This window comes from Dendrobates tinctorius, unplaced genomic scaffold, assembly GCF_039654945.1.
Source record: "Dendrobates tinctorius isolate UK_male_01 unplaced genomic scaffold, ASM3965494v1 ptg000079l, whole genome shotgun sequence".
NCBI lineage: Eukaryota > Metazoa > Chordata > Amphibia > Anura > Dendrobatidae > Dendrobates > Dendrobates tinctorius.
The window spans coordinates 27,157,186-27,184,052 of record NW_027361747.1 but is presented as its reverse complement, the minus strand read 5'-3'; the positions used below and the strand labels follow the sequence as shown (position 1 = coordinate 27,184,052).

Here is a 26,867-nt window from a genome sequence, read left to right as displayed (position 1 = left end):
TGTCCTCCTGCCAGGTTGAGTCTGTTACTACATCATCCACCACCTCATCTTCCACTTCCCCACCCTGGTCCTTCTCCTGACTTTCCGGCAATTGTGTCTCATCATTGTCCACCTCATGTGACCGTGGCTGCTCAAAGATTTGTGCATCGCTACATGGAATATCATCTTGTCCCGCTTTAAGTGGACCGGGCGAGAGGCACGAATCTCCAAATGGAAAACTGAACAGCTGTTCGGAGTATCAGAGTGTGGGATGAGTTGTCTCAGGGCACTCAGCATGGTGGAAGGAAAGAGGATCAGGGTAAGGAATATACAGTCCAGATTCACGGCTACTATGACTTGACCGTGTTGAAGACAGGGTGCTGGTGGTGGTGAATAAGTAACTGGAAGTATTATCCGCTATCCAACCAACAACCTTTTCACACTGCTTGGGCTTCAATAGTGCTGTCTTGCCGCGATCCCCTAGGACTTCGGACACTAAGGTCCAGCGAGAAGATGTGGGTGTTTTTGGTGGACCAATTTCAGCTTGCCCACGGCCTCGGCCTAAACCATCACCATCACGTCCACTTCCCGACCCTTGCTACGCGCCTTGCCCATTGTAAATGGAGTAGAATATTATACACGTTCACTACAAAAGGGTGATTTGGGAGGCAACTTGAATGTGATACGTGTGCTTGAAAACCACACTTTTACCTATCTGGACTTTAGGTAAAAATGTTTTTGGCCTTATCAGATTTAATAATTACGTTAACAGACTGCAAAAAAATACAATGTTTTGGCGTAAACTGGGCAAACTTTGAGCACGCACAGATAAGAGCTGGTACGGAGATACCACTACGACAAATGTTTTTTTGTTTCTTTTTTTTGTTTTTTGCTAAATAGTGCTGTATATAAGTACAGTTTCACCCAGGCCAAAAAAAGAAAACCGCCGTAAACTGGCCAAACTTTGAGCACGCACAGATATGAGTTGGCACTGAGATACCACTACGACAAATGTATTTTTTTGTTTCTTTCTTTTTGGCTAAATAGTGCTGTATATAAGTACAGTTTCACCCAGGACAAAAAAAAGAAAACCGCCGTAAACTGGCCAAACTTTGAGCACGCACAGATATTGGCTGGCACGGAGCTACCACACCGAAAAATGTGTGGCCTGTATTTTTTTAAATTTTTTTTATTACATACTGCTGTATATAAGTGCAGTGACACCAAGGACAAAAAAAGAAAACCGCCGTAAACTGGCCAAACTTTGAGCATGCACAGATATGAGCTGACAGGGAGATACCACTATGACAAATGTGTTTTTTTTCTTTTTTTTTTGGGGGGGGGGGGGTAAATACTGCTGCATATAAGTACAGTGACACCTAAGACAATAAAAGAAAACCGCCGTAAACTGGCCAAACTTTGAGTACGCACAGATATGAGCTGGCACGGAGATACCACACCAAAAAATGTGTGGCCTGTATTCCAATTACATGTGGGGCTAGCTTTATACGGCCAATATATCCTACAGGTAGTAGCAGCAGCACCAGAACACAGGAAGGGAATGGACCCTCTTGATGTATGCAATGATCTATATACCCATATACGGTGCCTGCAAGGCCTTGCACTGATATGTATAAAGCGACGTACACTACCCTGCCTACCTAACACTGGAACCTATACAGTCCTTAGAATGACTGTTGGTTTAGCTGAATTTGAGTAGTTTAGGATGTCAGACCCCACACTAAGTAATAAATCCCCAATTCTGACCCTATCTCGGCAGCAGCTCTCCCTACAGCATCTCAATCCGGAGCTGAATGTGCAAAGCAGGGCGGCGTCCGGTCTCTTATACCCCTGATGATGCTGTGCAGCCAGCCAATCACTGCACGACCACAACAAAGATGGCTGTGGCGTTTCATTGCCTGGCAGACAATTCCTGCATCGTGATTGGGTCTGTAAAGTCCGCCAAAAAAGCTGGCGCATCACGTCACTGTCATGTGCCGCCTGCCACCTTGTATGGGTTATGGACTTTGAGGATGAAGACGATGCTGCTCACCACGGGAGCACGGAAAGATAACAAGAATCACTTATTTATCTTATTTATTTTTCTTACATGTATTTTATAAGAGTGCTAGAGTGAAGGATACTATTAAACTTTATTAAATAAAAGGCCCAGGATTGGGGATATCATAAAGTAAATGGCACAGGGAGGGGTATATTATAAACTTAAGGGCCCAGAACATTATTACAATAAGTGGCCAGGACAGGGAGGATATTACAGAATCAAGGCCAGTACAGGGGACATTACTGATTAGTAGTCAGGATGGGAACATTATTACAGAATGGAGGCTAGTACAGGGGACATTACTGATTAGGAGTCAGGATGGGAACATTATTACAGAATGGAGGCTAGTACAGGGGACATTACTGATTAGGAGTCAGGATGGGAACATTATTACAGAATGGAGGCCAGTACAGAGAACATTATTGCATAGGAGTTAGGATGGGGACATTATTACAGTGTGTAGGACATTGCTTGACATTGTTAGGCGAGAATAACAGGAAATTAGTGAGTTTTTAAAAAGTTGCAATTAGAGAAATGAATCAGGCTAAAACAGCTGGAATAATCAGACTCCACTCAAAAAGTTGGGAAAAAAAGGCCAGCACATAACGTAGACTTCAAAAAGGCACAAAAAGAATAATGAATCAGGTGCAATAAAAACCCCCCACAGGATTAAAGGCAATGATGAATCGGGGCTGTAACCTCTAGATTTAAACAGCAAAGGCTAGTTTCACACTTGCGTTATGAGGCGCAGCGCACGGCCACCGTGCAGCGCCAAGCGCACCAAAATGCAACACGGTGCGTTTGCCGCACGTCGGCGCACCGTCAAAAGGGCGCATACGCCGCCAAAAGCATACCAGCGCACGGCCTGCGTACCCAATGCTAAAGATAGGGTACGCAGGTCGCATGCAGCGTCATGCGCCCATTGGAGGAGCTGATCGGAGGGTGCGGAGCTTCACGGCGGCCGTGCGCTGCGCCTCCTAACGCAAGTGTGAAACTAGCCTAAGGCTGCTGTCTACCATGCTGCAGGGTGTGAGTTTGTATCCTGGGGTGGCAGTGTATACCTCATGGATATACTGTATATAATGAATAATATTCGTTATTTAATAAAGGGCGGACAAAAGTACAGTCATATGTTAAAGTTTGGGCACACATATTAATGTTAACCTTTTTTCTTTATAACAATTTTGGTTTTTGCAACAGCTATTTTAGTTTCATATATCTAATAACTGATGGACTCAGTTATATTCCTGGATTCAAATGAGGTTTATTGTACTAACAGAAAATGTGCAATCTGCATTTAAACAAAATTTGACCGATGCAAAAGTATGGGCACCTCAACATAAAAGTGACATTAATATTTCGTAGATCCTCCTTTTGCAAAAATAACAGCCTCTAGTCGCTTCCTGTAGCTATTAATGAGTTCCTGGATCCTGGATGCAGGTATTTGTGACCATTCCTGTTTACAAAACAATTCCAGTTCAGTTAAGTTTGATGGTCGCCGAGCATGGACAGCCCGCTTCAAATCATCCCACAGATGTTCAATGATATTCAGGTCTGGGGACTGGGATGGCCATTCCAGAACATTGTAATTGTTCCTCTGCATGAATGCCTGAGTAGATTTGGAGCGGTGCTTTGGATCATTGTCTTGCTGAAATATCCATCCCCTGCGTAACTTCAACTTCGTCACTGATTCTTGCACATTATTGTCAAGAATCTGCTGATACGGAGTTGAATCCATGCGACCCTCAACTTTAACAAGATTCCCGGTGCCGGCATTGGCCACACAGCCACAAAGCATGATGGAACCTCCACGAAATTTTACTGTGGGTAGCAAGTGTTTTTCTTGGAATGCTGTGTTTTCTGGCCTCCATGCATAACGCCTTTTTGTATGACAAAACAACTCAATCTTTGTTTCATCAGTCCACAGGACCTTCTTCCAAAATGTAACTGGCTTGTCCAAATGTGCTTTTGCATACCTCAGGCGACTCTGTTTGTGGCGTGCTTGCAGAAACGGCTTCTTTCGCATCACTCTCCCATACAGCTTCTCCTTGTGCAAAGAGCGCTGTATTGTTGACCGATGCACAGTGACACCATCTGCAGCAAGATGATGCTGCAGGTCCTTGGAGGTGGTCTGTAGATTGTCCTTGACTGTTCTCACCATTCTTCTTCTCTGCCTTTCTGATATTTTTCTTGGCCTGCCACTTCTGGGCTTAACAAGAACTGTACCTGTGTTCTTCCATTTCCTTACTATGTTCCTCACAGTGGAAACTGACAGGTTAAATCTCTGAGACAACTTTTTGTATCCTTCCCCTGAAAAGCTATGTTGAATAATCTTTGTTTTCAGATCATTTGAGAGTTGTTTTGAGGAGCCCATGATGCCACTCTTCATAGGAGAATCAAATAGGAGAACTACTTGCAAGTGGCCAGCTTAAATACCTTTTCTCATGATTTGATACACCTGGCTATGAAGTTCAAAGCTCAATGAGGTTACAAAACCAATTTAGTGCTTCAGGAAGTCAGTAAAAAGTAGTTAGGAGTGTTCAAATCAAGAAAATGATAAGGGTGCCCATACTTTTGCACCGGTCAAATTTTGTTTAAATGCAGATAGCACATTTTCTGTTAGTCCAATAAACCTCATTTGAATCCAGAAATATAACTGAGTCCATCAGTTATTAGATATATGAAACTGAAATAGCTGTTGCAAAAACCAAAATTGTTATAAAGAAAAAAGGTTAACATTAATAGGGGTGCCCAAACTTTAACATATGACTGTATGTAGGCACTATATGACTGCAGACTGCTGAATCATGACAGTGTGAAATGCATACGCTGTTGCTATTCTCCAATATTGCTGGTGCAAGCGGGCAGTCACGTGACCGCTGTATGCAATTTCTCTCAACATAAATGAATTAAGAGAATATGTATGAGTCTAGTCGGAGTGTGACCGCTAGTATGCAAATCATATACATACAGTCACATAATCACCTGACCACACTGGCAATATTGAGAATCATGACAGCATGATTACCGCACACTGTCAGGATTTAGCAGCCTGCAGTCACATGAACTGCCTGCACACTTTCATCTCAAATCTGGACAACCCCTTTAATCCGTCGACTTTGCAATCAATTTTCCTTTTGATGGTTTGCATGTTTCGCTTTCCTTCTTTGAAAAGCTACAGTATTTGTACTTTTCCCCTGACACAGCGGTAAGAGGGTATGCTTTTTGGCAGGACGAGTCGTTGGTTTGAATGACACCATACATTTTCCCATGTAACGTACTAAAAAATGGGGAAAAAAAATCCAAGTACGATGAAATGCTTAGAAAAATGCAATTTTCGGGGGGTTTTGTTTTTATAGTATGTGCTGTTTTTACAGTATTCTCTCATTACTTTCTAACATAATGTTTATGTGAACAGGTATGGATGAAATGGTAAATGGGTGTGATTAGGGGTGTGACCGAAATTTTTGGCCCAGACAGCGCGCCGTGTAAATGATCCCTTTTTGCTTTTTGGAGACTTGGGAGGTATGCATACATGGAAAACGAACTTCTGAATGAGGTCTAATATTTATGAAAACTTACCTTTGTCTCCAAGAGTTCTAAAAAACCTGGATGAGCCCTTCCATACTGGGGGTGTATCTAACAGCAGCTGATTCAAGTCCTGGAATACAGAGAGAGTCCTCAAAGTTCAGGCCTGCAGGCATTAGAATAATCTGGAGAAACACATACAAAGTTGTCTAACGTATCCGCGTTATAGTATTGGGGTGAGAGGTGGGCCTTGGTCATACAAATATCCTCAGACACAGCTTATTACTACCTGTTGACTGGTCTATTCATTTTTCTCTCCATGAACATGCAGTTTACTCGTTGCAGCAATTTGTTTGGAACATTTTCTCAATTTACATTGCACTTACAGTTTTTTTGGAAAAAGCTTTTTCGGAGGCTCTTCCGTCTAGTAGCTGGAGTCGCCAAAAGACCTTGATTCTGGAGCAACCTCCAGGTGGTGTTCCAGAGTAACAATATTACATTTGCATGTTTACAATTAAATTTATTCTAGAAATATTTCTTTAAAGTGCTCATGGACTAACAACACTGAATGAGCCTTCCTCAGGTGCATGAAGCGATATGGCATACGGGGAGTTTTATACACAACCCCATCAGGTGTGGGTGTGGTTCCAATCCTGAAACCTCTTGTCTTTCCTGCACTGTTGAAAGCAGGTTATGGATATATATATATATATATACAGTATATATATATATATATATATAATATATATATATATATAGAGAGAGAGAAAGAGAGAGAGAGAGAAAGAGAGCAATATATTTAAATTGTAGCATTCTAAGAAAATTCTCAAATTGATTTCTGTTCAAATATACACATTCAACCTATTAGAAAAAAGAGAGAAGACCTCAACAAACAGGTAATCTCCCTCTCTGTATAAATCCATTACTTCAAATAAATCCCAAACGGTCTCTTCTGTCTATGTGTTGTTATTTTAGGTTTCTTGATTTTGTTAAAAAAAAAATAATAAAAAAATAAAAATTATAAAAAACTTAAAAAAAATTAATTTTTAAGAAAAAAATGTTAAAAGAAATTAAACAAAAAAACAAAACATTTTTTTCTCTTTTCCCTTCTTTTCTTTTAATATTTTTTGCATTGTTCTAATTGCAAAATTAACCCTGCATGAGCAATGCTGTGATCTATAAACAGTAACAGTAGAGCTGTTGGAATTAAACCCTCATCACAAGCAATTTCTAGAAAGCTACAATTTAAATATATTGCTCTGTCTGTGCCTTAGTCTGCACAACCCCTACAGGTGAGCATATACAAACGCATCACCATTGGCATGTTAAAGTTTTTTACTGCGCCTAGGTAGCGCTCTTTTGTTTTCTCTCTCCCCCTCTTCAGCTTCCTGCTATTAGTTTCTTTTATTTATTTTGCACAACTTATGGCAAAAGATGAAAGAAGAACATTCAAGGTACCGTAGTCTGAAATCAGGACCAAGCGCATCACATTGGGAGGGACGGGGTATTGCTCTTTTGCAGGTTTTGCTTTGGATCAGGAGGTAATAAGCAACAAAATCCACAAACATTAAGATTTGACTACAGATTTCTTATTCCCTGTTGACTTCAATTGGGAAAATCGGCAAAAGATTCTTGTTGTCTCCACATCAGAACTCCGCACTGCAGGTCAGGTTCTGTGTGGTCAGTTTCTATAGTCTGTTGTGGATTTTTCATATGCCGATCCCTATACAAAATCTACATGACCATGACAAGTTAACCAGGACAACAGTTTTTTGTCCTATACGGGGTCCTAAGAAATCTTGTTGTGACCCTATGAACTGGATCATCAACTAGCTGTTCAATAACTGCAGAGTAGAGTTGAAAAAGTTATCAGGCACTTGTTTTTTTTAGTTTTGCTGCCATGGAGTATTGCCGCCACGAAGAACTACCCCCATGGACTACTGTCTCCACGGAGTACTGCCGCTACGAAGTACTGCCACCATGGAGTACTGCCGCCATGGAGTACTGCAGCCGCGGAGTACTGCTGCCACAAAGTACTACCACCATGGACTAGTGTCGCCACGGACTACTGCCACCATGGACTACTGCCGCCATGGAGTACTGCCACCATGGACTATTGCTGCCACGAAGTACTACCACCATGAACTACTGCTGCCATGGAGTACTGCCACCATGGACTACTGTCGCCACGGAGTACTGCCGCCACGAAGTACTGCCGCCATGGAGTACTGCTGCCACTAAGTACTGCCGCCATGGAGTACTGCTAGACAAGGGTCCTGCGAATCTTGCTAATTTCTACTGCAGAATAAGACCTCAGTGAGACTTTCTTTTTTGGGGGCTTAACAGGAATCTGTCAAGAGGTTTTTGCTATGTAATCTGAAGACAGCATGAGGTAGGGGATAAAACACAGATGTCAGCAATGCCTCTCTTATCAAGCTCCACGGTTTTATTGGCTTGCAATGATTGTTTTCACAACAGGAGCTTAATATTGCTGGGACACAGCAGCGCGTGCATGCTAGCCTGACACGCCCCCTCCTGTGATAGGCAGCTCGCTGTCTATAGACATTGTTTATGGTGAGCCTGGTGTGGACATGATTGTATCAAAACTGCAGCACCCAGTAATCTAAGTGATACATCATTGGATTCAGCTTCTCTTTGCCTACATCAGGCTGCTCTCAGATGATGTAGCAAAAACCTGCTGGCAGATTCCCTTTAACAGAAAAAAACAGACTGTTTTTATCCAGTCTTATGGATCTGATTTTCGACCATTTCTTGTCCATTTTTTATCATCAATATAGCATCTGTTTTTCATATTTCCTACCCATTAAAAAGTATAAGACAGACAGGACTTGTATGTCATCAATGTGTCCTCTTACTCTGGAACCCATTTATCTGAATTGGTGAGTTTGATCCATAACTCATACAATTATTTTTTTTTCCAGACACCTAGTCCTTGATTCATGAAAGTATTCTGGCATAAACTGCTTTGAAAAGTCACCAAATGTTGCAACTTTTGGGGTTTTATGGAGTTTCTCCAAACTCACTTAAAATGGACAAAGCTGGGCTGAGACGAGATCGCAACGAGGGGGGGGGGGTGACACCACAACTCGTCTAATTTATATTGCATTCCTTACACCAGAAATCTTACTCCAGTCCGGAATTGGAGTAAGATTTCTTCTGGTGTGCTGCATGGACGCCACTCGTCAGATGCTCCTGGTTCATGAGGACCCTGGCACCCCTTCATGAAAAAGGAGCATCTGACTCCACCATGCCCTCTCATCAAGACCAGTGAGAAAAATCTTGAGGAATCTGGGCCTTAGTATGAAAAAGAACAAGGACTTATGATCAGCTCCATAGACTATATTTTATACATTTTTCATCTGTGAAAATCATGGAAGGAAAACGTCCAAATGAGGCCTATCTAAGCAGATTTTCTCTATTACACGACAGGAACACTAGGCAATCCCAGGAGGCTCGTCCTGGTTCCCACAGTTTCCTGATATATATATAACTAACTAAGGGCAGCTGCATTGAGTTTTTAACAATTCTACATGTATTTTTAGGAGGAATGCAAGCATTTTCTCGAATATTGCTTGCCCTTCAGTATAATCCTGGTCTGTTATTTCCTGTTGATGGCAAATATAATAAGGTACAGTCTAGGAACATCAGAATAACTCCTTCTGTCCACGTCTTTCTTCTCTGCCCTGCAGAAATCACTCTTCCTATTGATTTACAGGACTGAGGACAGATGCGCTGTAGATAGAAGGCTCAAATCCCATCATCACCTCTTTCCAATTTGTCAGTCCATTCGCCTAGTAAATGGAAGGCAGTGATTTCCACGGTGACATTTTAGTATTATCAGATATATATGTATTATTCATTAGAGCCAATGTTCTGCACAAAAATGAAAAAGCCTCCTGCGGAATTATTCACCAACTCCCTTTTTGGTGATTGAAGAAAGTAAACCAGGATTATAAAGTCTTATTTCTTACATTTTATCTCAGAAATGTGCCACTTTCATTAAAATGCCTTAAGCCTCCATGAACAAAAATGGGAAAACAAGAATAACTAACACTGCTAGAATTCTACAGCCAAGTCAGTATCAATAAGTTCTGCAAATAACAAAAAACAGTATAAGAAATAAACAAGAAAGACAGGTAATCAACCCCTTATTTTACTATTTATGTTTTTTTTTTTCATCCTCACAAGAAAAAAGTGTTTTGAGTTTTCCTCCAACATAGCTTGTTTTATTTGCAGTTTTACTATCTCAAATACTGATAACTTATCTATAAGGTTTGTCATAAAATAGATAGACAGATGATAGATAGATAATGCAGGTCCTTCTCACAGAATATAGTCAAAAAGTTAATTTATTTCAGTTCTTAAATACAAAAAGTGAAACTCATATATTATACAGTATAGGGTCATTACAGAGTGATCTCTATTTCACGTGTTTAATTATGTTAATGTTGATGATTATGACTTACAGCCAATGAGAAGCCAAAAGTCATTATCGCAGTAAATTACAGTAATAAACAAAAAAACACCTGCAAAGGCTTCCTAAGTGCTGAAAGAGGCCCCTTAGATTGTTTCAGCAGCTCCACAATCATGGGGAAGACTGCTGACTAGACAGATGTCCACAAGGCAGCCATTGACACACTCCACAAGGAGGGAAAGCCACAAAAGGTCATTGCTAAAGAAGCTGCTTGTTTACAGAGTGCTGTATCCAAGCATATTAATGGAAAGTTGAATAGATGGAAAAAGTGTGGTAGAAAAAGGTGCACAAGCTACCGGGATAACTGCAGCCTTGAAAGGATTAAGAAAAGGCCATTCAAAATTTTTTGGGGAGATTCACAAGGAGTGGACTGCTGCTGGAGTCATTGCTTCAAGAGCCACCACACACAGACATATCCAGGACATGGGCTACAAGTGTCACATTGCTTGTGTCAAACCACTCATGACTAATAGACAATGCCAGGAGCGTCTTACCTGGGCCAAGGAGAAAAAGATCTGGACGGTTGCTCAGTGGTCCAAGTTGTTGTTTTCAGATGAAAGTAGATTTTGCATTTCATTTGGAAATCAAGGTCCCAGAGTCTGGAGGAAGAGTGGAGAGGCCACAATCCAAGCTGCTGGAGGTCTAGTGTGAAGTTTCCACAATCAGTGATGGTTTGGGGAGCCATGTCATCTGCTGGTGTAGGTCCACTGTGTTTTATCAAGACCAAAGCCAGCTCAGCTGTCTACCAGGAAATTTTAGAGCACTTCATGCTTCCCTCTGTCAACAAGCGTTTTGGAGATGGAAATTTCATTCTCCAGCAGGACTTGGCACCTGTCCACACTGCCAAAAGTACCAATATCTGGTTTACGAATAACCGTATCACTGTGCTTGATTGGCCAGCAAACTCACCTAACCTTAACCCCATAGAGAATCTATGAGGTATTGTAGAGGAAGATGAGAGACACCAGACCCAACAATGCAGACGAGCTGAAGGCTGCTATCGAAGCAACCTGGGCTTCCATAACACGTCAGCACTGCCACAGGCTGATCGTCTCCATGCCACTCCGCATTGATGCATTAACTGATGCCAAAGGAGCCCCGACCAAGTATTGAGTGCATTTACTGAACATACATTTCAGCAGGCCAACATTTCCGATTTTAAAACAATTGTACAAGCTGGTGTTATAAAGTATTCTAATTTACTGAGATAATGACTTTTGGGTTTTCATTGGCTGTAAGCCATAGTCATCACCATTAACAGAAATAAACACTTGAAATAGATCCCTGTGTGTGTAATGACTATATAATATATGAGTTTCACTTTTTGTATTGAAGAACTGAAATAAATTCACTTTTTGATGATATTCTAATTTTGTGAGAAGCATCTGTAGATATATAGATAGATGATAGCTAGAGATATATGAGAAAGATAGACAGAGATATTAGATAGATGCGGGATAGATAAAGAGAGATATTAGATAGATAGAAAGATAGATAATGAGATAGATAGATAGATATGGGATAGATAGATATGGGATAGATAGATAGAGATATTAGATAGATAGATAACAGATAGATGATAGATAGTAAGTTGGATAGATAGCTAGTGTTAGTATATAAAAACTTACTTGTCTTGACAGAGATCTCCACTTCTTAGAGTCTAAAAAACAATAAAGATAAATTATAAAAATCCCACTATCAGTGCAATATCTGGTTACACATGTTACTGTCAAATGGGGAGTGACTAAAAAAATCCCAAAACACAATCATAGTTCTTGGTGATAATGGAGACTGTATATACAGTATACAAGCGCTGCTACTGGGACTGTAATAATTGTGTAAACTGACACAGTGCCCACCATGCCAGGCAAAGGGGGTCTTTATGTGGGTATTTAGAAAATAAACAAAATTGGTGTGATAAAAATGTTATACAGTATATGCTCTCAAACAAAATCAAGTATCAAAAAGCAGCAGCAATTTGTATTGAACTACGTGCAAACACACCAACAAAAAGGTAAAAACTACAAAATGCACAGATCTGCAAACCCTGAGCGTTATCAGCACTGACTGGAGATCCTCCCATGGCTGCTGCTGTCAGAGGTAAATGCGGCCATATGTGGACAACCACATATCCACCATGGAACATTTATGGGTTTATATTTTTTCTTTTGCACTTTAGTTTTGGTGAGTTATGATTTGACAATATATACGGGGCTTGGTCCGGGAGATGGCTGCTCACTAGGGTTTGTATTCTGTGCATTAACAGTATTAGTTTTTAAAGGTAACCGGTCATGTCCAGAAATGCTATGTACCTGCAAATATTGGGTTAACCTGAATGTAAATAGTGTTATAATAATGCTTGCCTGCCTACTGGAGCAGTGGCTACAGGGAGAAAATAAAGTTTTGATTGAGCGCCTGCCCTGTGATCGACAGCCTGCTCTGCAGCATGCGCATGCAGCATGTGTGTGCAGAGGACGCTGGCAATCATTGTGCAGGGGAGCGATTACCGCCGCCGCTCACAGTACAGTTACTGTAATCACTCCTTGCACCGTCCCGATGACTAAAGGCTGGTGGCTTCAGAGAGGATCTAAGTTTATTTTTTCCCTGTAGCTGCTGCTCCAGTAAGGCGAGATTTTAACATTAGTCACCTGCAGATTAACTCTATCTCTCTAGGTAAGTAATATTGCTGGTCATGACAAGTTCCCTTTAAATGTTTTTACTTTTTGCTCGGTATTTTACACATACTATTTGATATTGCTTGCAAGTGTTTCATGCATTTTTCATACATCACCCTTGTTTCTTGTGTTTATGTATTGTTTTTAGGTGTACAGCATTTCTTGCCCCAGACTATAATTTAGTGATGGTGGTGGTGGTGGTTCGGGGGGTTGTGTACCCACCAATCACACAATGATAGCCTATTCTTACAACATAAAAGATCTGCTCAATCCCAGCAGGTTTATAGTCTGTACAGTGATGAAATCTGCCCCTGCCTGTTTACAATGGGTGCAAGATTAAAGATCTATTGGACTGAAGCAGTGATAAGTAACACTTACTTCTTGGCTCATCAGTAGTGACGGATTCCAAGAAATCCCTTGGCGTCATGTATAGTTGTCCTTCAAATTCTAGAGACGCAAATACACGAAACCTCTGCTCACGGGAGCTAGCAAACATGTCCAGATCCTCGAAATCAGATTTTTCTGAGGAGCTCTGTAGGGAGAGAAAGCAATGATTACATAAGTGCTGTATGCAAACACTTAGGGCTCATTCACACACATCTGTATTTTCCACATATGAGAAAATGGACCGAATATTCTAATCAGATTTTGACTAGCGTTTAATTAGATTGAGATCTGAGTGTCATCAGTTATTCTCGCACATAGAGAGAAAAAAAAAAGTTTTCCACCTTCTCCTTTCTAACAGTCCGTGACGATTGAATTGCACTCTGATGTCATCCGAGTGCAGAGCGATCTTTTCACGGACCCAAAGACTTGCATTGCTGATATTAGGCTGGGGTCACACTTGCAAGAAACTCGGACGAGTCTCGCACGTCAATACCCGGCACTGTCGCCGGCACTCGGGAGCGGAGCGTTCAGCTGTATGTATTTCTATGCAGCCGCACTCTCCACTCCCGAGTGCCGGCGGCAGTGCCGGGTATTAAGATGCGAGGCTCGTCCGAGTTTATCGCATGTGTGATCCCGGCCTTAATGCTACACAGATCAAAATCAGACATGTCTCCGATATTTTGGTCGAAGAAAAAAAATTGGAAATGTGCACAACCTCCTAGAATATCATAGGTATGAGTGCTATTCCGGAAAACCACAACTAGCACTCGCATGAGAAAATTAGACGCATGAACAAGCTCTTAAGAGGAGTATTAGTTTTACACTCTTTTCTACTGAAGATGCACCAAAAGTTTTCGAGGTGTCGACGTTTTTGCTCCAGAAACTGAATTCCAACCCTGCTATCAGCTGATACAGGTTTACTTTTTTGGCCTGCGAGAAAATCACTGACCAAACACTGAAGGAAAAAACTGGTACACTGACCAAACACTGATGGAAAAAACTGGTACACTGCCCAAACACTGAAGGAAAAAACTGGTACACTGACCAAACACTGATGGAAAAAACTGGTACACTGACCAAACACTGATGGAAAAAACTGAAACACTGAGGCTGTTTTTACCTTACCACATTTTTTGCGGTCCAGTATTGTGGCCCGTTTTTGTGGGCCGTATCGCCACATTTTTTGTGGTGTACCACAATAACGGGCCGCAAAAAAATGTATGCGGATCGCTGTTTTTTCCCCAATACTATGGAAATAGTATTGGAAAAAAAACCGGCGTTCCGCAAAACCGGACGTGACAAAGCACAGCAAAAACAAACTTCCTTTTGCCTTTGCAGCCTCATTGGTTACAATGGGGGCCGTGTCAGCAAGCTCGATCTTTTATCACGGCCACAAAAACAGCCCTGACGGCCGTACAGCACACGCCGCAAAATCGACCCCCGAAAATACGGTAAGTGTTGTGAGTTCATTTTCCCCTTCACCATTGAGGTCTGATGAACTCCCTCTTCTGGTGAAGGAAGGTAGTGAGGCTGATTACCAAGCACCTGTGCAGGATGATGATGACTGGGTGACTGGAATTGCTGATTGGATATAAGGCAGCCGACTCCCTTCTGCCTTGCGGGTAATTTCTCTGTGGGATTCTAGGAGACCAGTCTGATTCCTGCTCCTCAAAAGCTAAGTTTTCTGCTCTGCTTTTTGCATTTGTGTTTTGGTTTTGTTTTGCCTTGTTTTTCTGGATTTCTGCCATTCCCTGCTGGGGTGAGCTGAATTCCTTTTTGCTCTGTCTTCAGAAAATACCTGAGTACTGATATAGTCTTTTTGAAGCCTAGCGTCTTCAGGGTTTTTTTCCCTATCAGTCTGTTGGCTCTTGTTTTGATAGGGTTTTGGGCGGATTGCAGACAGCAGCTTTTCTATCCTGTATTTAGTTAGCTTGGGCCCCATCATTTGCTCAGCCTATCTTTGTGAGTGTTTTTTCATCTTGCTTCACCATCATTATATGTTGGGGGCTGCCTATTGCTTTGGGGTCTGCTCTGGGGCAGTTTAGATTTCCCTTTCTGTCTTTAGGCTATTTAGTTCTCCGGCTGTGATCGAGGGGTCTAGGGCATCGTAGGAACCCCCCACGGCTACTGCTAGTTGTTGTTGATAGGTTCAGGGGTCTGCAATCCGATAGCTGCCAACTTCTCCTGTTTTCTGGACTTAGCTAGTATTTCTGTTTTTGCCTCCTACGGTGACTCATTCATAAGAGAATCACCCACCATACCGCAGATCCTAGGGTACTCAATAGCAGGAAAGAATTGTAATCTATATCTCTGAGGCCGTAGGGGGAATTTTTTTTTCTCTCAATGGAGATAAAGCAATTGTCTGATCGTGTGGAGCAGCTCGCTGCAGAAGTGCGGGGAATTTCCGCCTACCTTGCTCATTCACATGCTGCCGAACCAAAGATCCCTACTCCTGATGTGTTTTTTGGGGATGGGTCTAAATTTTTGAATTTCAAAAATAATTGTAAATTAATTTTTGGCTTGAAGCCTAACTCGTCAGGGAGCTCCGTGCAGCAGGTTAAAATTGTCATCTCTTTGCTGCGTGGCGATCCCCAGGATTGGGCGTTTTCTTTGAAACCAGATGATCCTATTCTGACTAATGTGAACGCATTTTTTCAAGCCTTGGGGTTGTTGTATGACGAACCTAATGCTATTGATCAGGCTGAAAAGACCCTGTTGGCATTGAGCCAGGGTCGAGATTCTGCAGAATTGTACTGTCAAAAATTCCGAAAGTGGGCGGTCCTTACTACCTGGAATGATAATGCCTTGGCAGCTCTCTTTCGGAAGGGTTTGTCAGAAGCCGTAAAAGATACTATGGTGGGATTTCCTGTTCCCTCTGGTCTTGACGATTCTATGTCATTAGCCATTCAGGTTGATCGGCGTTTACGTGAACGCAGGACTGCACGAAAGGTGTTGCCACCTGTTGAACAAGTGTCTGAACCTATGCAATGTGATAGAGTTTTGTCCAGGGAGCAACGTCAGGAGTTCAGAAGGCGTAATAAGCTGTGTTTTTTTTGTGGAGAAGCCTCGCATATTATTTCTGTCTGTCCTAAACGAGAGAAACGTTTTGCACACACGTTTTCTGTGGGTGGTGTTCAACCTAAGTTTCTTCTGGCAATTACTCTGATCTGCTCCCTATCCACATTTTCCGCCAAAGCTTTTGTGGATTCGAGAGCAGCCCTGAACCTAATGGACTTGGATTTTGCTAAACGTTGTGGATTTCCGATGACGCCTCTGCGGACGCCTATCCCTTTGAGGGGGATTGATGCTACTCCTTTGGAGAAAAATAAGCCTCAGTTTTGGACCCAGGTGGTAATGCAGGTCGCCCCAGACCATCAAGAAAATTGCAGATTTTTGGTGTTGCATAATTTGCATGATACCATTGTTCTGGGGTTTCCCTGGTTGCAAATTCATAATCCAGTTTTGGATTGGAAATCTGTGTCTGTGGTGAGTTGGGGTTGTCGGTGTGCCCTTAGTGAGGCTCCGGTTTTTTCCACCTCTCCTCAGTCGCATGATGTTCCTGACTATTTGGCGGACTTTTATGATGTATTTAGTGAGAATGAGTCTGCGTCTTTGACTCCTCATAGGAGATAGGACTGTGCAATTGAACTGAGCCCGGGGTGTAAATTTCCCAAGGGTCGGCTCTTCAATTTATCTGTACCCGAGCACGAGGCTATGCGATCCTATATTAAGGAGGCATTGAAGAAGGGTCATATTAGACCATCCTCTTCACCCTTAGGTGTCGATTTTTTTTTCGTGGCCAAAAAGGATGGTTCATTAAGGCCTTGTATTGATTATCGTGCCCTCAACAAAATTACTATTAAACATCAGTATCCGTTACCCCTGATCTTGGATCTATTCTCCAGAGTTAAGGGTGCTTGCTGGTTTACCAAGCTTGACCTCAGGGGGGCGTATAATCTTATCCGCATTAAGCATGGGGATGAATGGAAGATGGCGTTTAATACTCCGGAGGGACATTTTGAGTACCTGGTGATGCCTTTTGGGCTCACTAATGCCCCTTCTGTCTTCCAGTGCTTCATGAACGACATTTTCCTAGACTTTGTGGATAAATTTTTGTTTATCTATCTGGATGATATTTTGATCTTCTCCAAGGATTGGGATTCTCATGTGGAACATGTTCGGACTGTGTTCCGGATCTTGAGGGAGAATTCCCTGTATGTCAAAGGATAGAAATGCCTTTTTGGGGTACAGAGGATTTCATTTTTGAGATTTATTTTGTCTCCGTCAACTATTGAAATGGACCCGGCCAAGGTACAGGCCATTTATGATTGGGTTCAGCCCACTTCTTTGAAGGCCCTCCAGAAGTTTTTGGGTTTTGCTAATTTTTATCGGAAATTTATAGCAAAATTTTCTAGTATTGCCAAGCCATTGACTGATCTGACTAAGAAGGGTGCTGATGTGTTGAATTGGTCTCCGGAGGCTGTTTCTTCCTTTCAGGAGCTGAAGCGAAGATTCACTTCTGCCCCGGTTTTGCGGCAACCTGATGTCTCACTCCCGTTCCAGGTAGAGGTGGACGCTTGTGAGATTGGTGCAGGAGCTGTTTTGTCCCAAAAGGATCCTGTAACATCTAAAATGAATCCCTGTGCTTTCTTTTCCCGAAAGTTCTCTCCATCTGAACTATGATGTGGGGAATCAGGAACTGTTAGCCATGAAATGGGCATTTGAGGAGTGGAGACATTGGTTGGAGGGAGCTAAACATCAAGTCGTGGTCCTCACTGACCACAAGAATTTGATTTACCTGGAGTCGGCCAAACGCTTGAACCCTAGACAGGCTAGGTGGGCCTTGTTTTTTACACGTTTTGATTTTGTGGTCTCTTTTCTTCCTGGCACTAAGAATGTCAAGGCTGATGCTCTCTCTAGGAGCTTCATTGCTGATTCTCCTGTGGTGACCAAGCCTGCTACCATCTTAGGCGAAGGGGTAGTTCTTTCTGCCATCTTGCCCGATTTGAGACGTGCTCTGGAAGAGTTCCAGGAGGACAAACCTGAGCGTTGGCCCAGTGGACAGTTGTATGTTCCTGACCAGTGGAAGAAGAGAGTGATGTCTGAAGTTCATTGCTCTGCATTGGCTGGTCATCCAGGTATTTTTGGTACTAGAGATCTGGTGAGTCGGTCTTTTTGGTGGCCCGCCTTGTCTCGTGATGTCAGGAATTTTGTGCAGTCCTGTGGGACTTGCTCCCGGTCTAAACCTTGTTCTCGCTCTAGTGGGTTGTTGATGCCTTTGCCGGTCCCCAGGAGGCCATGGACCCATATTTCAATGGATTTCATGTCTGATATGCCTGTCTCTCAGAGAATGACTGTTATTTGGGTGATTTGTGATAGGTTCTCTAAGATGGTTCATCTTGTACCACTCCCTAAGTTGCCATCTTCCTCTGAGTTGGTGCCCCTGTTTTTGCAACAGGTGGTTCGCTTGCACGGGATTCCTGAGAACATTGTATCTGACAGAGGTGTTCAGTTTGTGTCTAGATTTTGGAGGACTTTCTGTTCCAAGCTGGGAATTCAGTTGTCCTTCTCCTCTGCTTTTCACCCTCAGACCAATGGGCAGACGGAGAGAACAAACCAGACCTTGGAGTCATATTTGAGATGTTTTCTTTCCGCTGTTCAGGATGATTGGGTTTCATTTTTGCCCTTGGCCGAGTTTGCTTTAAATAATAGAGCTAGTTCTGCCACTTTGATGTCACCTTTTTTTTGTAACTTTGGGTTTCATCCTCGATTTTCTTCAGGGCAGGTGGAGCCTTCTGCCTGCCCAGGTGTTGACACTGTGGTGGAGAGAATGCACCAGATCTGGGACCAAGTGGTGGATAAGTTATCTCTCTCCCAGGAAAAGGCCCAGCGGTTTTCCAACCGACATAGGACCATTCGTCCCCAGTTTAAGGTTGGTGATATGGTTTGGTTATCATCAAAAAATATCGCTATGAAAGTGGCTTCTCCTAAGTTTAAGCCTAGATTTATTGGACCTTACAAGATTTTGGAGATTATTAATCCGGTCTCTTTTCGTTTGGCTCTTCCTGTCACAATTAAAATCCATAATGTGTTTCATAAATCCTTGTTGAAGAGGTTTGTTGAACTAGTTGTTCCTGGGGTGGCACCTCCGGACCCTGTATTGGTTGAAGGTAACATGGAATATGAGGTAGAGAAGATACTGGATTCCCGTCTGGCTAGACGGAGACTCCAGTATTTGGTTAAGTGGAAGGGTTATGGTCAGGAGGATAATTCCTGGGTCTCTGCCTCTGATATTCATGCCAAAAGATTGGTGCGTGCCTTTCATCGGGCTCACCCTGATCGCCCTGGTGGCGTGGATGAGGGTTCGGTGATCCCTCCTCAAGGGGGAGGTACTGTTGTGAGTTCATTTTCCCCTTCACCATTGAGGTCTGATGAACTCCCTCTTCTGGTGAAGGAAGATAGTGAGGCTGATTACCAAGCACCTGTGCAGCAGGATGATGACTGGGTGACTGGAATTGCTGACTGGATATAAGGCAGCCGACGCCCTTCTGCCTTGCTGGTGATCTCTCTGAGGGATTCCAGGAGACCAGTCTGATTCCTGCTCCTCAAAAGCTAAGTTTTCTGCTCTGCTTTTTGCATTTGTGTTTTGTTTTGCCTTGTTTTTCTGGATTTCTGCCATTCCCTGCTGGGGTGAGCTGAATTCCTTTTTGCTCTGTCTTCAGAAAATACCTGAGTACTGATATAGTCTTTTTGAAGCCTAGCGTCTTCAGGGTTTTTTTCCCTATCAGTCTGTTGGCTCTTGTTTTGATAGGGTTTTGGGCGGATTGCAGACAGCAGCTTTTCTATCCTGTCCTATTTAGTTAGCTTGGGCCCCATCATTTGCTCAGCCGTTCTTTCTATCTGTGTGAGTGTTTTTTCATCTTGCTTCACCGTCATTATATGTTGGGGGCTGCCTATTGCTTTGGGGTCTGCTCTGGGGCAGTTTAGATTTCCCTTTCTGTCTTTAGGCTATTTAGTTCTCCGGCTGTGATCGAGGGGTCTAGGGCACCGCAGGAACCCCCCACAGCTACTGCTAGTTGTTGTTGATAGGTTCAGGGTTCTGCAATCCGATAGCTGCCAACTTCTCTGGTTTTCTGGACTTAGCTAGTATTTCTGTTTTTGCCTCCTACGGTGACTCATTCATAAGAGGTAAGTGTAAAACCAGCCTAACCCAACACTGATGAATATCAGTCCTTTTTTCACGTACAAGAATAAAAACCGCCATAAAAGATGTCCAAAAAGAAGAAAAAAGAACACTTCAGGAAAAACACTGCTGGCTGTTTCCGAAAGTGCCTTTGCTAACATCTCTTTAGACATCTTCTGAGGTGGCTTTGTCGCCAGTGTCTTTTTCATTCTGTATGCACAGCCTCCAGAGGAATCAGTCCTGTATGTCACTTCTTTTAGCTACTTCACAGCTTTTGAAGCCTGAAGTGATTAAAAGAAGTTACAAAACATGGAGCATGTGCACAGCAAGTTTTGACACTTCATGTTAGTGGTAAAATTTAATCCATATGACGTGCATTTATTTATGAAAAGATAGTAAAGTTGGCAAAAATAATGAAAATTTAGCAATTTTGAAACATTTAATTTTTATGCCCTTATTCAGAGAGTCATATCACACAAAATAGTTAGTAAATAACATTTCCCACATGTCTACTTTACATCAGCACAATTTTTTAGGGAACACATCATATTTGAAGTGACTTTGAGGGGTCTATATGACATCAAATACTCAAAAGTGACACCATTCTAAAAACTATACCCCTCAAGGTGCTCAAAACCACATTCAAGAAGTTTATTAACCCTTCAGTTGCTTCACGAGAACTGAAGCAAAATATTTACTTTAGACCCAAACGTTTTTATTTTCACAAGGTTAACAAGGAAAAATGGACCCCAGAATTTGTTGTGCCATTTCTTCTGAGTACACCGAAACCCCATATGTGGAGGAAAACTACTGTTTGGGTGCACAGCAGGGCTTGGAAGCAGCACCGTTTGACTTCTTGAATGCAAAATGTACTGGAATCGAGAGTAGATGCCATGTCGCGTTTGCAGAGCACCTGATGTGCCTAAACAGTGGAATCCCCCACAAGTGACCCCATTTTGGAAAATAAACCCCTCAAGGATTTTATCAAGGGGTATAGGGAGCATTTTGAACCCACAGGTATGACACATAATTTGATAAAATTAGGTTGTCAAATTGAATATGTTGCTACTCGAGTTTCCATCGGGTGCTCGCATATGCACCAAATACCGCGGGTGGTTGAGTGACAAGCTCAAATCCGTGTCCAGCATGTTTTACGGCTGTTATACACACCAAAAAAAACATGCAAGGATCCACGATACTCCATGCATACCCAAGCACCCGATGCAAACTTGAGTAGCGAGCACTTGCGCTCAACACTAGCCGTCATATTGTCATTTTTTTACTTTTGAAAAAAACCCAATTGTAACCCCAACCTTAACCCTAACACAACCCTAAGTCCAACCCCAACCCTAACTGCAAAAAATAAAAAAATATATATTTTATAACTTTAATCTAACTAAGGGTGTGACAAAGGGGGATTTGATATAGTATTTTTTTTATTTTGATCACTTTGATAGTGTCTATCATAGTGATCAAAAGGAACTAATAGGAAAAATTCCCTATTGTTGCTGGGTACCGGCCGGATGATCTCGTCGGGAACACTGCGCATGCGCCCGCCATTACTTTCCAGGAAGACGACACGGAGGACTGGGGGACAGATCAGGAGAGCCTGAAATTGCACAGGTATCGGCATGGGGGCTCTAGGGACCCCATTTCTTTCTTCTCTGATATATTAGATCATATCAAAGGAAAGAGAAATTAACTAATTTATTTTGTGTGAATGCTATTATTTGATCACGTGACAGGGGACTGTAAAAACTGGCCCTGATCATGATTTTCCGACGCTGGGGGGAGCTATACCCTTATATCTCAATGCCTTTAAAAAGCGGCACTGAGGAATAACTACCCTTAACTGGGCCGCCGTTAAAAGGCGTATCGGCACTCGTTAAGGAGTTAAAGAAGTTTTCGGGAAGTATTTTAGCGCAGATCCAAAAAATGGCATGTGTACATAACCTTAATGCTTCCATATAGAATGCATTAAAGGGAGCAGTTGTTTTGCATAAAATGTATTTTTTATTTTGCCATTTTTTTTTTTACATATCAAAATCTTTATTAAATATAAAAAATCAGAAATCTTGCAGTTTTTACATAGGCCACTGAGGCTTTCTTACACTCTAACTTCTTGTCATTTCAGCAAATCCACATTAGCCGTATTATTATTATTTATTACTAGCTGAAGAGCCCGGCGCTGCCCGGGCATAGTAACTAGCTGTGGTTAGTTATAACAAATTATAATTATCCTCCATCCCATACCATAGTCCCGTGCCCATATACCCATCACACATCCTCCATCCCATAGTCCCATGCCCATATACCCATCACACATCCTCCATCCCATAGTCCCATGCCCATACACCGATCATACATATCCTCCATCCCATAGGCCCGTGCCCATATACCCATCATACATATCCTCCATCCCATAGGCCCGTACCCATATACCCATCATACATATCATCCATCCCATAGTCGAGTGTCCATATACCCATCACACATCCTCCATCCCATAGTCCCATGCCCATATACCCATCATACATATTCTCCATCCCATAGTCCCATGCCCATATACCCATCATACATATCCTCCATCCCTAAGTCCAGTGCCCATATACCCATCACACATCCTCCATCCCATAGTCCCGTGCCCATATACATATCCGCCATCCCATAGTCCCGTGCCCATATACCCGTCATACACATCCTCCATCCCATAGTCCCATGCCCATACACCCATCATACATATCCTCCATCCCATAGTCCCATGCCCATATACCATTCATACATATCCTCCATCCCATAGGCCCGTGCACATATACCCATCATACATATCCTCCATCCAATAGTCGAGTGCCCATATACCCATCACATATCCTCCATCCCATAGTCCCATGCCCATATACCCATCATACATATTCTCCATCCCATAGTCCCTTGCCCATATACCCGTCATACATATTCGCCATCCCAAAGTCGAGCGCCCATATACCCGTCATACATATCCTCCATCCCATAGTCCAGTGCCCACATACCCATCACACATCCTCCATCCCATAGTCCCGTGCCCATATACCCGTCATACATATCCTCCAACCCATAGTCCAGTGCCCATATACCCATATGACATCTTTCATCTCATAGTCCCGTGCCCATATACCCATCATACATATCCTTCATCCCATAGTCCAGTGCCCATATGTTATGATGTGAGGCTGGGAACCTCCGGGAGCTGAACCCTCAGGACCGCGACGACGAACCTCCCCTAGGCGAGCTGACCAGGTGGACCACCCCCTATACAGGGAGTGTAAGGGGCAGACCCAAGGGAGACTATCGCCGCGGAAGCTGATACCCCGGGACAACCGGAGGATGACGTAAGCCGGGGGAGGACTGGAGAACCGGTGGGAATGAAGACGACCACAGGGGAGACTGCTGTTGCCGCGAGGAGGGAGGTGACCACCAGGAGGGATGCTGGAACATGTAGCAGAAGGGAAGCTGGAACAGGCGGGCGAGGACAGGAACGGAGTAGACCTGGAAAGGAACACGAGAGGGTAACTGACAGGCAGACTAACGGGAAGTCAGGAGGAGTACAAGGCACAGAGACAGACAGAGCGCTAGGAGACGTGGACCCGATATCAGAGCGCGAAGCACAATTGATAATCAGGCAGGGAGCCTAGGGAGAGGCTGCCTGATATAGGGCACGCAGGAGGACTTCCGGGTTAGGGAGAGGCGGAGTCTGGGATCCGAGGGATAGGACGCCTGGACAGGGGGGGCGTGCGCCTGCGTACCTGGAGAGAGGCAGAGGAGGCGGGCCGAGAGGACCGGAAGTGCTTGGACAGCGTGGAGCCAGGGAGGAGAGCGGAGACCGCCGGCGTCATGGCAACAGGGGACGCAGCAGAGGCGGGCGGCGCGGCGGCGGCAGGAGCAGGGCCCGAAGCAAGGTCAGGACGCGCTGTGGTGGCAGCGGTCCGAGCGGCGGCTGCAGAGGCCGGAGGACGCGCTGGGGAGGTGAGCGTGACAGTACCCCCCTCCTTACGCCCCCCCCTCTTAAGGCCAGAAAGAAATCGGGCTAGGATACGAGGAGCCTGAATATTCTCGCGAGGCTCCCAAGATCTCTCCTCGGGACCGAATCCTTTCCAGTCAATTAAGTAGAGGGTCCTACCTCTGGATCTTTTCATCGCAAGAATGTCTTTAACTTCAAAGACATCCTGTGCGGACACAGGCAGGGGTGAGCGGCCAGTGGAAGAGTGAAAACGGTTCAGGATAACAGGCTTTAGGAGAGAAGCATGGAACGAATTAGGAATTCTCAGCGAGGCGGGAAGTTTTAACTTGTAGGCGACATCATTGATACGAGCCAAGACTTCAAATGGACCTATATACCGAGGACCCAGTTTGTACGAGGGTTGTTTTAGGCGGACAAACTTTGAAGACAGCCATACTTTATCTCCGGGTTGGTACAGTGGAGAATCCAGGCGTCTTTTGTCCGCATGTCTCTTGATCCTACCTTGAGCCAGATCAAGCGCGGTTTTGGTCTCCTGCCAGACCCTGGAGAACTCCTCGGTCAGAAGATCGGCCGCCGGCACACCCGAGACAGGAGGTACCGGCAGAGGTACACCTGGATGTTGTCCATAGACAATGAAGAAGGGTGATTTGGAGGAGGATTCACTGGTATGGTTGTTGTAGGTGAATTCAGCCTAAGGGAGTAGGTTGGACCAATCATTCTGGTGGGCGTTGGAAAAATGCCGAAGATAAGAAACAAGGATTTGATTCGTGCGTTCAGCCTGGCCGTTGGTCTGGGGATGGTAGGAAGAGGAGAAGTCCAACGTTACCTCCATCATACGGCACAGGGCCCTCCAAAACCGTGAGGTGAACTGAACCCCTCTGTCAGAAACGATATGTTTGGGGAAGCCGTGAATCCGGAACACATGGGTGACGAAAATCTTCGCCAATTCAGGCGCGGAGGGTAAGCCGGGCAGAGCAATAAAATGGGCCATCTTAGAAAACCGATCCACCACGACCAAGATGACGGTGTGACCAGAAGACCGGGGCAGATCGGTAATAAAGTCCATTGCAACATGCTGCCAGGGAGCCGAAGGAATCGGAAGCGGGTGTAAGAGTCCGGAGGGTAGATGTCGTGGGACTTTGTTTCTGGCACACGATGGGCACGAGGCGATGAAGTCTCGGACATCTTGACGAAGCGATGGCCACCAATAAAAACGAGAAATGAGAAGGAGCGTTTTCTTGAGGCCTACATGGCCGGCTAGTTTGGAGGTATGGCCCCAACGTAGTACTCGTCTCCGCTCACTTTCCTGCACGAAGGTCTTACCCGACGGTAAGGAAGTCAAGTTAACAGGTGCGACCACGGTCAAATAGCTCCGGAATGAGAGGCAGCGGGTATTTGTTTTTGATGGTAATGTTGTTGAGACCCCGATAATCAATGCAGGGGCGAAGAGACCCATCCTTTTTCTTGACGAAAAAGAAGCCTGCTCCAGCAGGTGACGACGACTTGCGAATGAAGCCTCTGGCCAAGTTCTCCTGGATATATTCGGTCATGGCCAGAGTCTCGGGAGGGGATAAAGGATAGATCCGACCTCGAGCCTGGGACCAGATCGATTGGGCAATCGTAGGATCGATGCGGGGGTAGAACCTCTGCCTCCTTCTTATCGAAGACGTCCGAGAAAGCCCAATAGGCCGATGGAAGATCAGTGGAGGTCAAAGTGAGAGGCGTGAAGTTCTTCGGTAGAATGGCAGACAGACATCGGTCTTGACAAGACTGTCCCCAGCGCAGAATGTCCCCGGAGCGCCAGTTCAAGGTAGGCTCGTGCGTTCTCAACCAGGGTAGGCCCAAGAGGATAGTATGGGATAGCACGGGCAGTACATAAAAGACAATCTTCTCCCGGTGTAAGGCTCCAATCTGAAGTTCCACTTCTTCGGTGACCTGAGTAACGGACATCCGCAAGGGTTGGCCGTCGACCGAAGCAATCTGCCGAGAAGTCTCCAGGGATCGCACAGGGATCCGAAGTCTCTTAACCGCCTCGAACTGAATAAAGTTGCCCGCTGCGCCTGAATCAAGATAAGCCCACTCAGAGAAACGTTTGGAGCCTATATGCAGAAGAACGGAGAGAACCAAAGGTAGAGAGGAATCATAATCACCTAGGGAGGCCTCTCTTACCTGTCCTAGGCGGAGGCGTTTCCCGGGCGGATAGGGCAGGAACGGAGGAAGTGGGAAGCACTCCCACAATAGAAGCAGAGCCCCTGTTCGATCCTCTCTCTCCGGCGTTCCTCCACCGGTTTTAGCCGATCTACTTGCATGGGCTCCGGTGCAGGAACCACAGAAGACGACGCCGGACGGGAGCGAGGAGGGCTGCGAGCGACCGGTAGGACGCGAGGTCTTCTCTCGCTGGCGGCCTCGCGGGATCGCTCCTGGAATCGTAGGTCGATGCGGGTGGCCAAGGAGATCAGGTCCTCCAGGGAGGCTGGAATATCACGGCCTGCTAACTCGTCTTTAATTCGAGCCGAGAGTCCCCGCCAGAAGGCTCCCACCAAGGCCTCATTGTTCCACCC

General features: G+C 44.3%; 1 protein-coding gene across 6 annotated transcripts in view; it reads right to left on the bottom strand.

Moving 5' to 3' along the window:
• Positions 1-26,867, bottom strand: part of MICU3 (mitochondrial calcium uptake family member 3) — a 226,188-nt gene that overhangs the window by 117,185 nt on the left and 82,136 nt on the right. For all 6 annotated transcript variants that reach the window (XM_073583605.1, XM_073583608.1, XM_073583606.1 and 3 more), the window contains exons 2-4: positions 13,118-13,271; positions 11,693-11,724; positions 5,624-5,702 (exon numbers count right to left, since the gene is read on the bottom strand). In XM_073583605.1, coding sequence (XP_073439706.1) covers positions 5,624-5,702; positions 11,693-11,724; positions 13,118-13,271 — 265 coding nt within the window. The remainder of the gene's footprint in view (positions 1-5,623; positions 5,703-11,692; positions 11,725-13,117; positions 13,272-26,867) is intronic.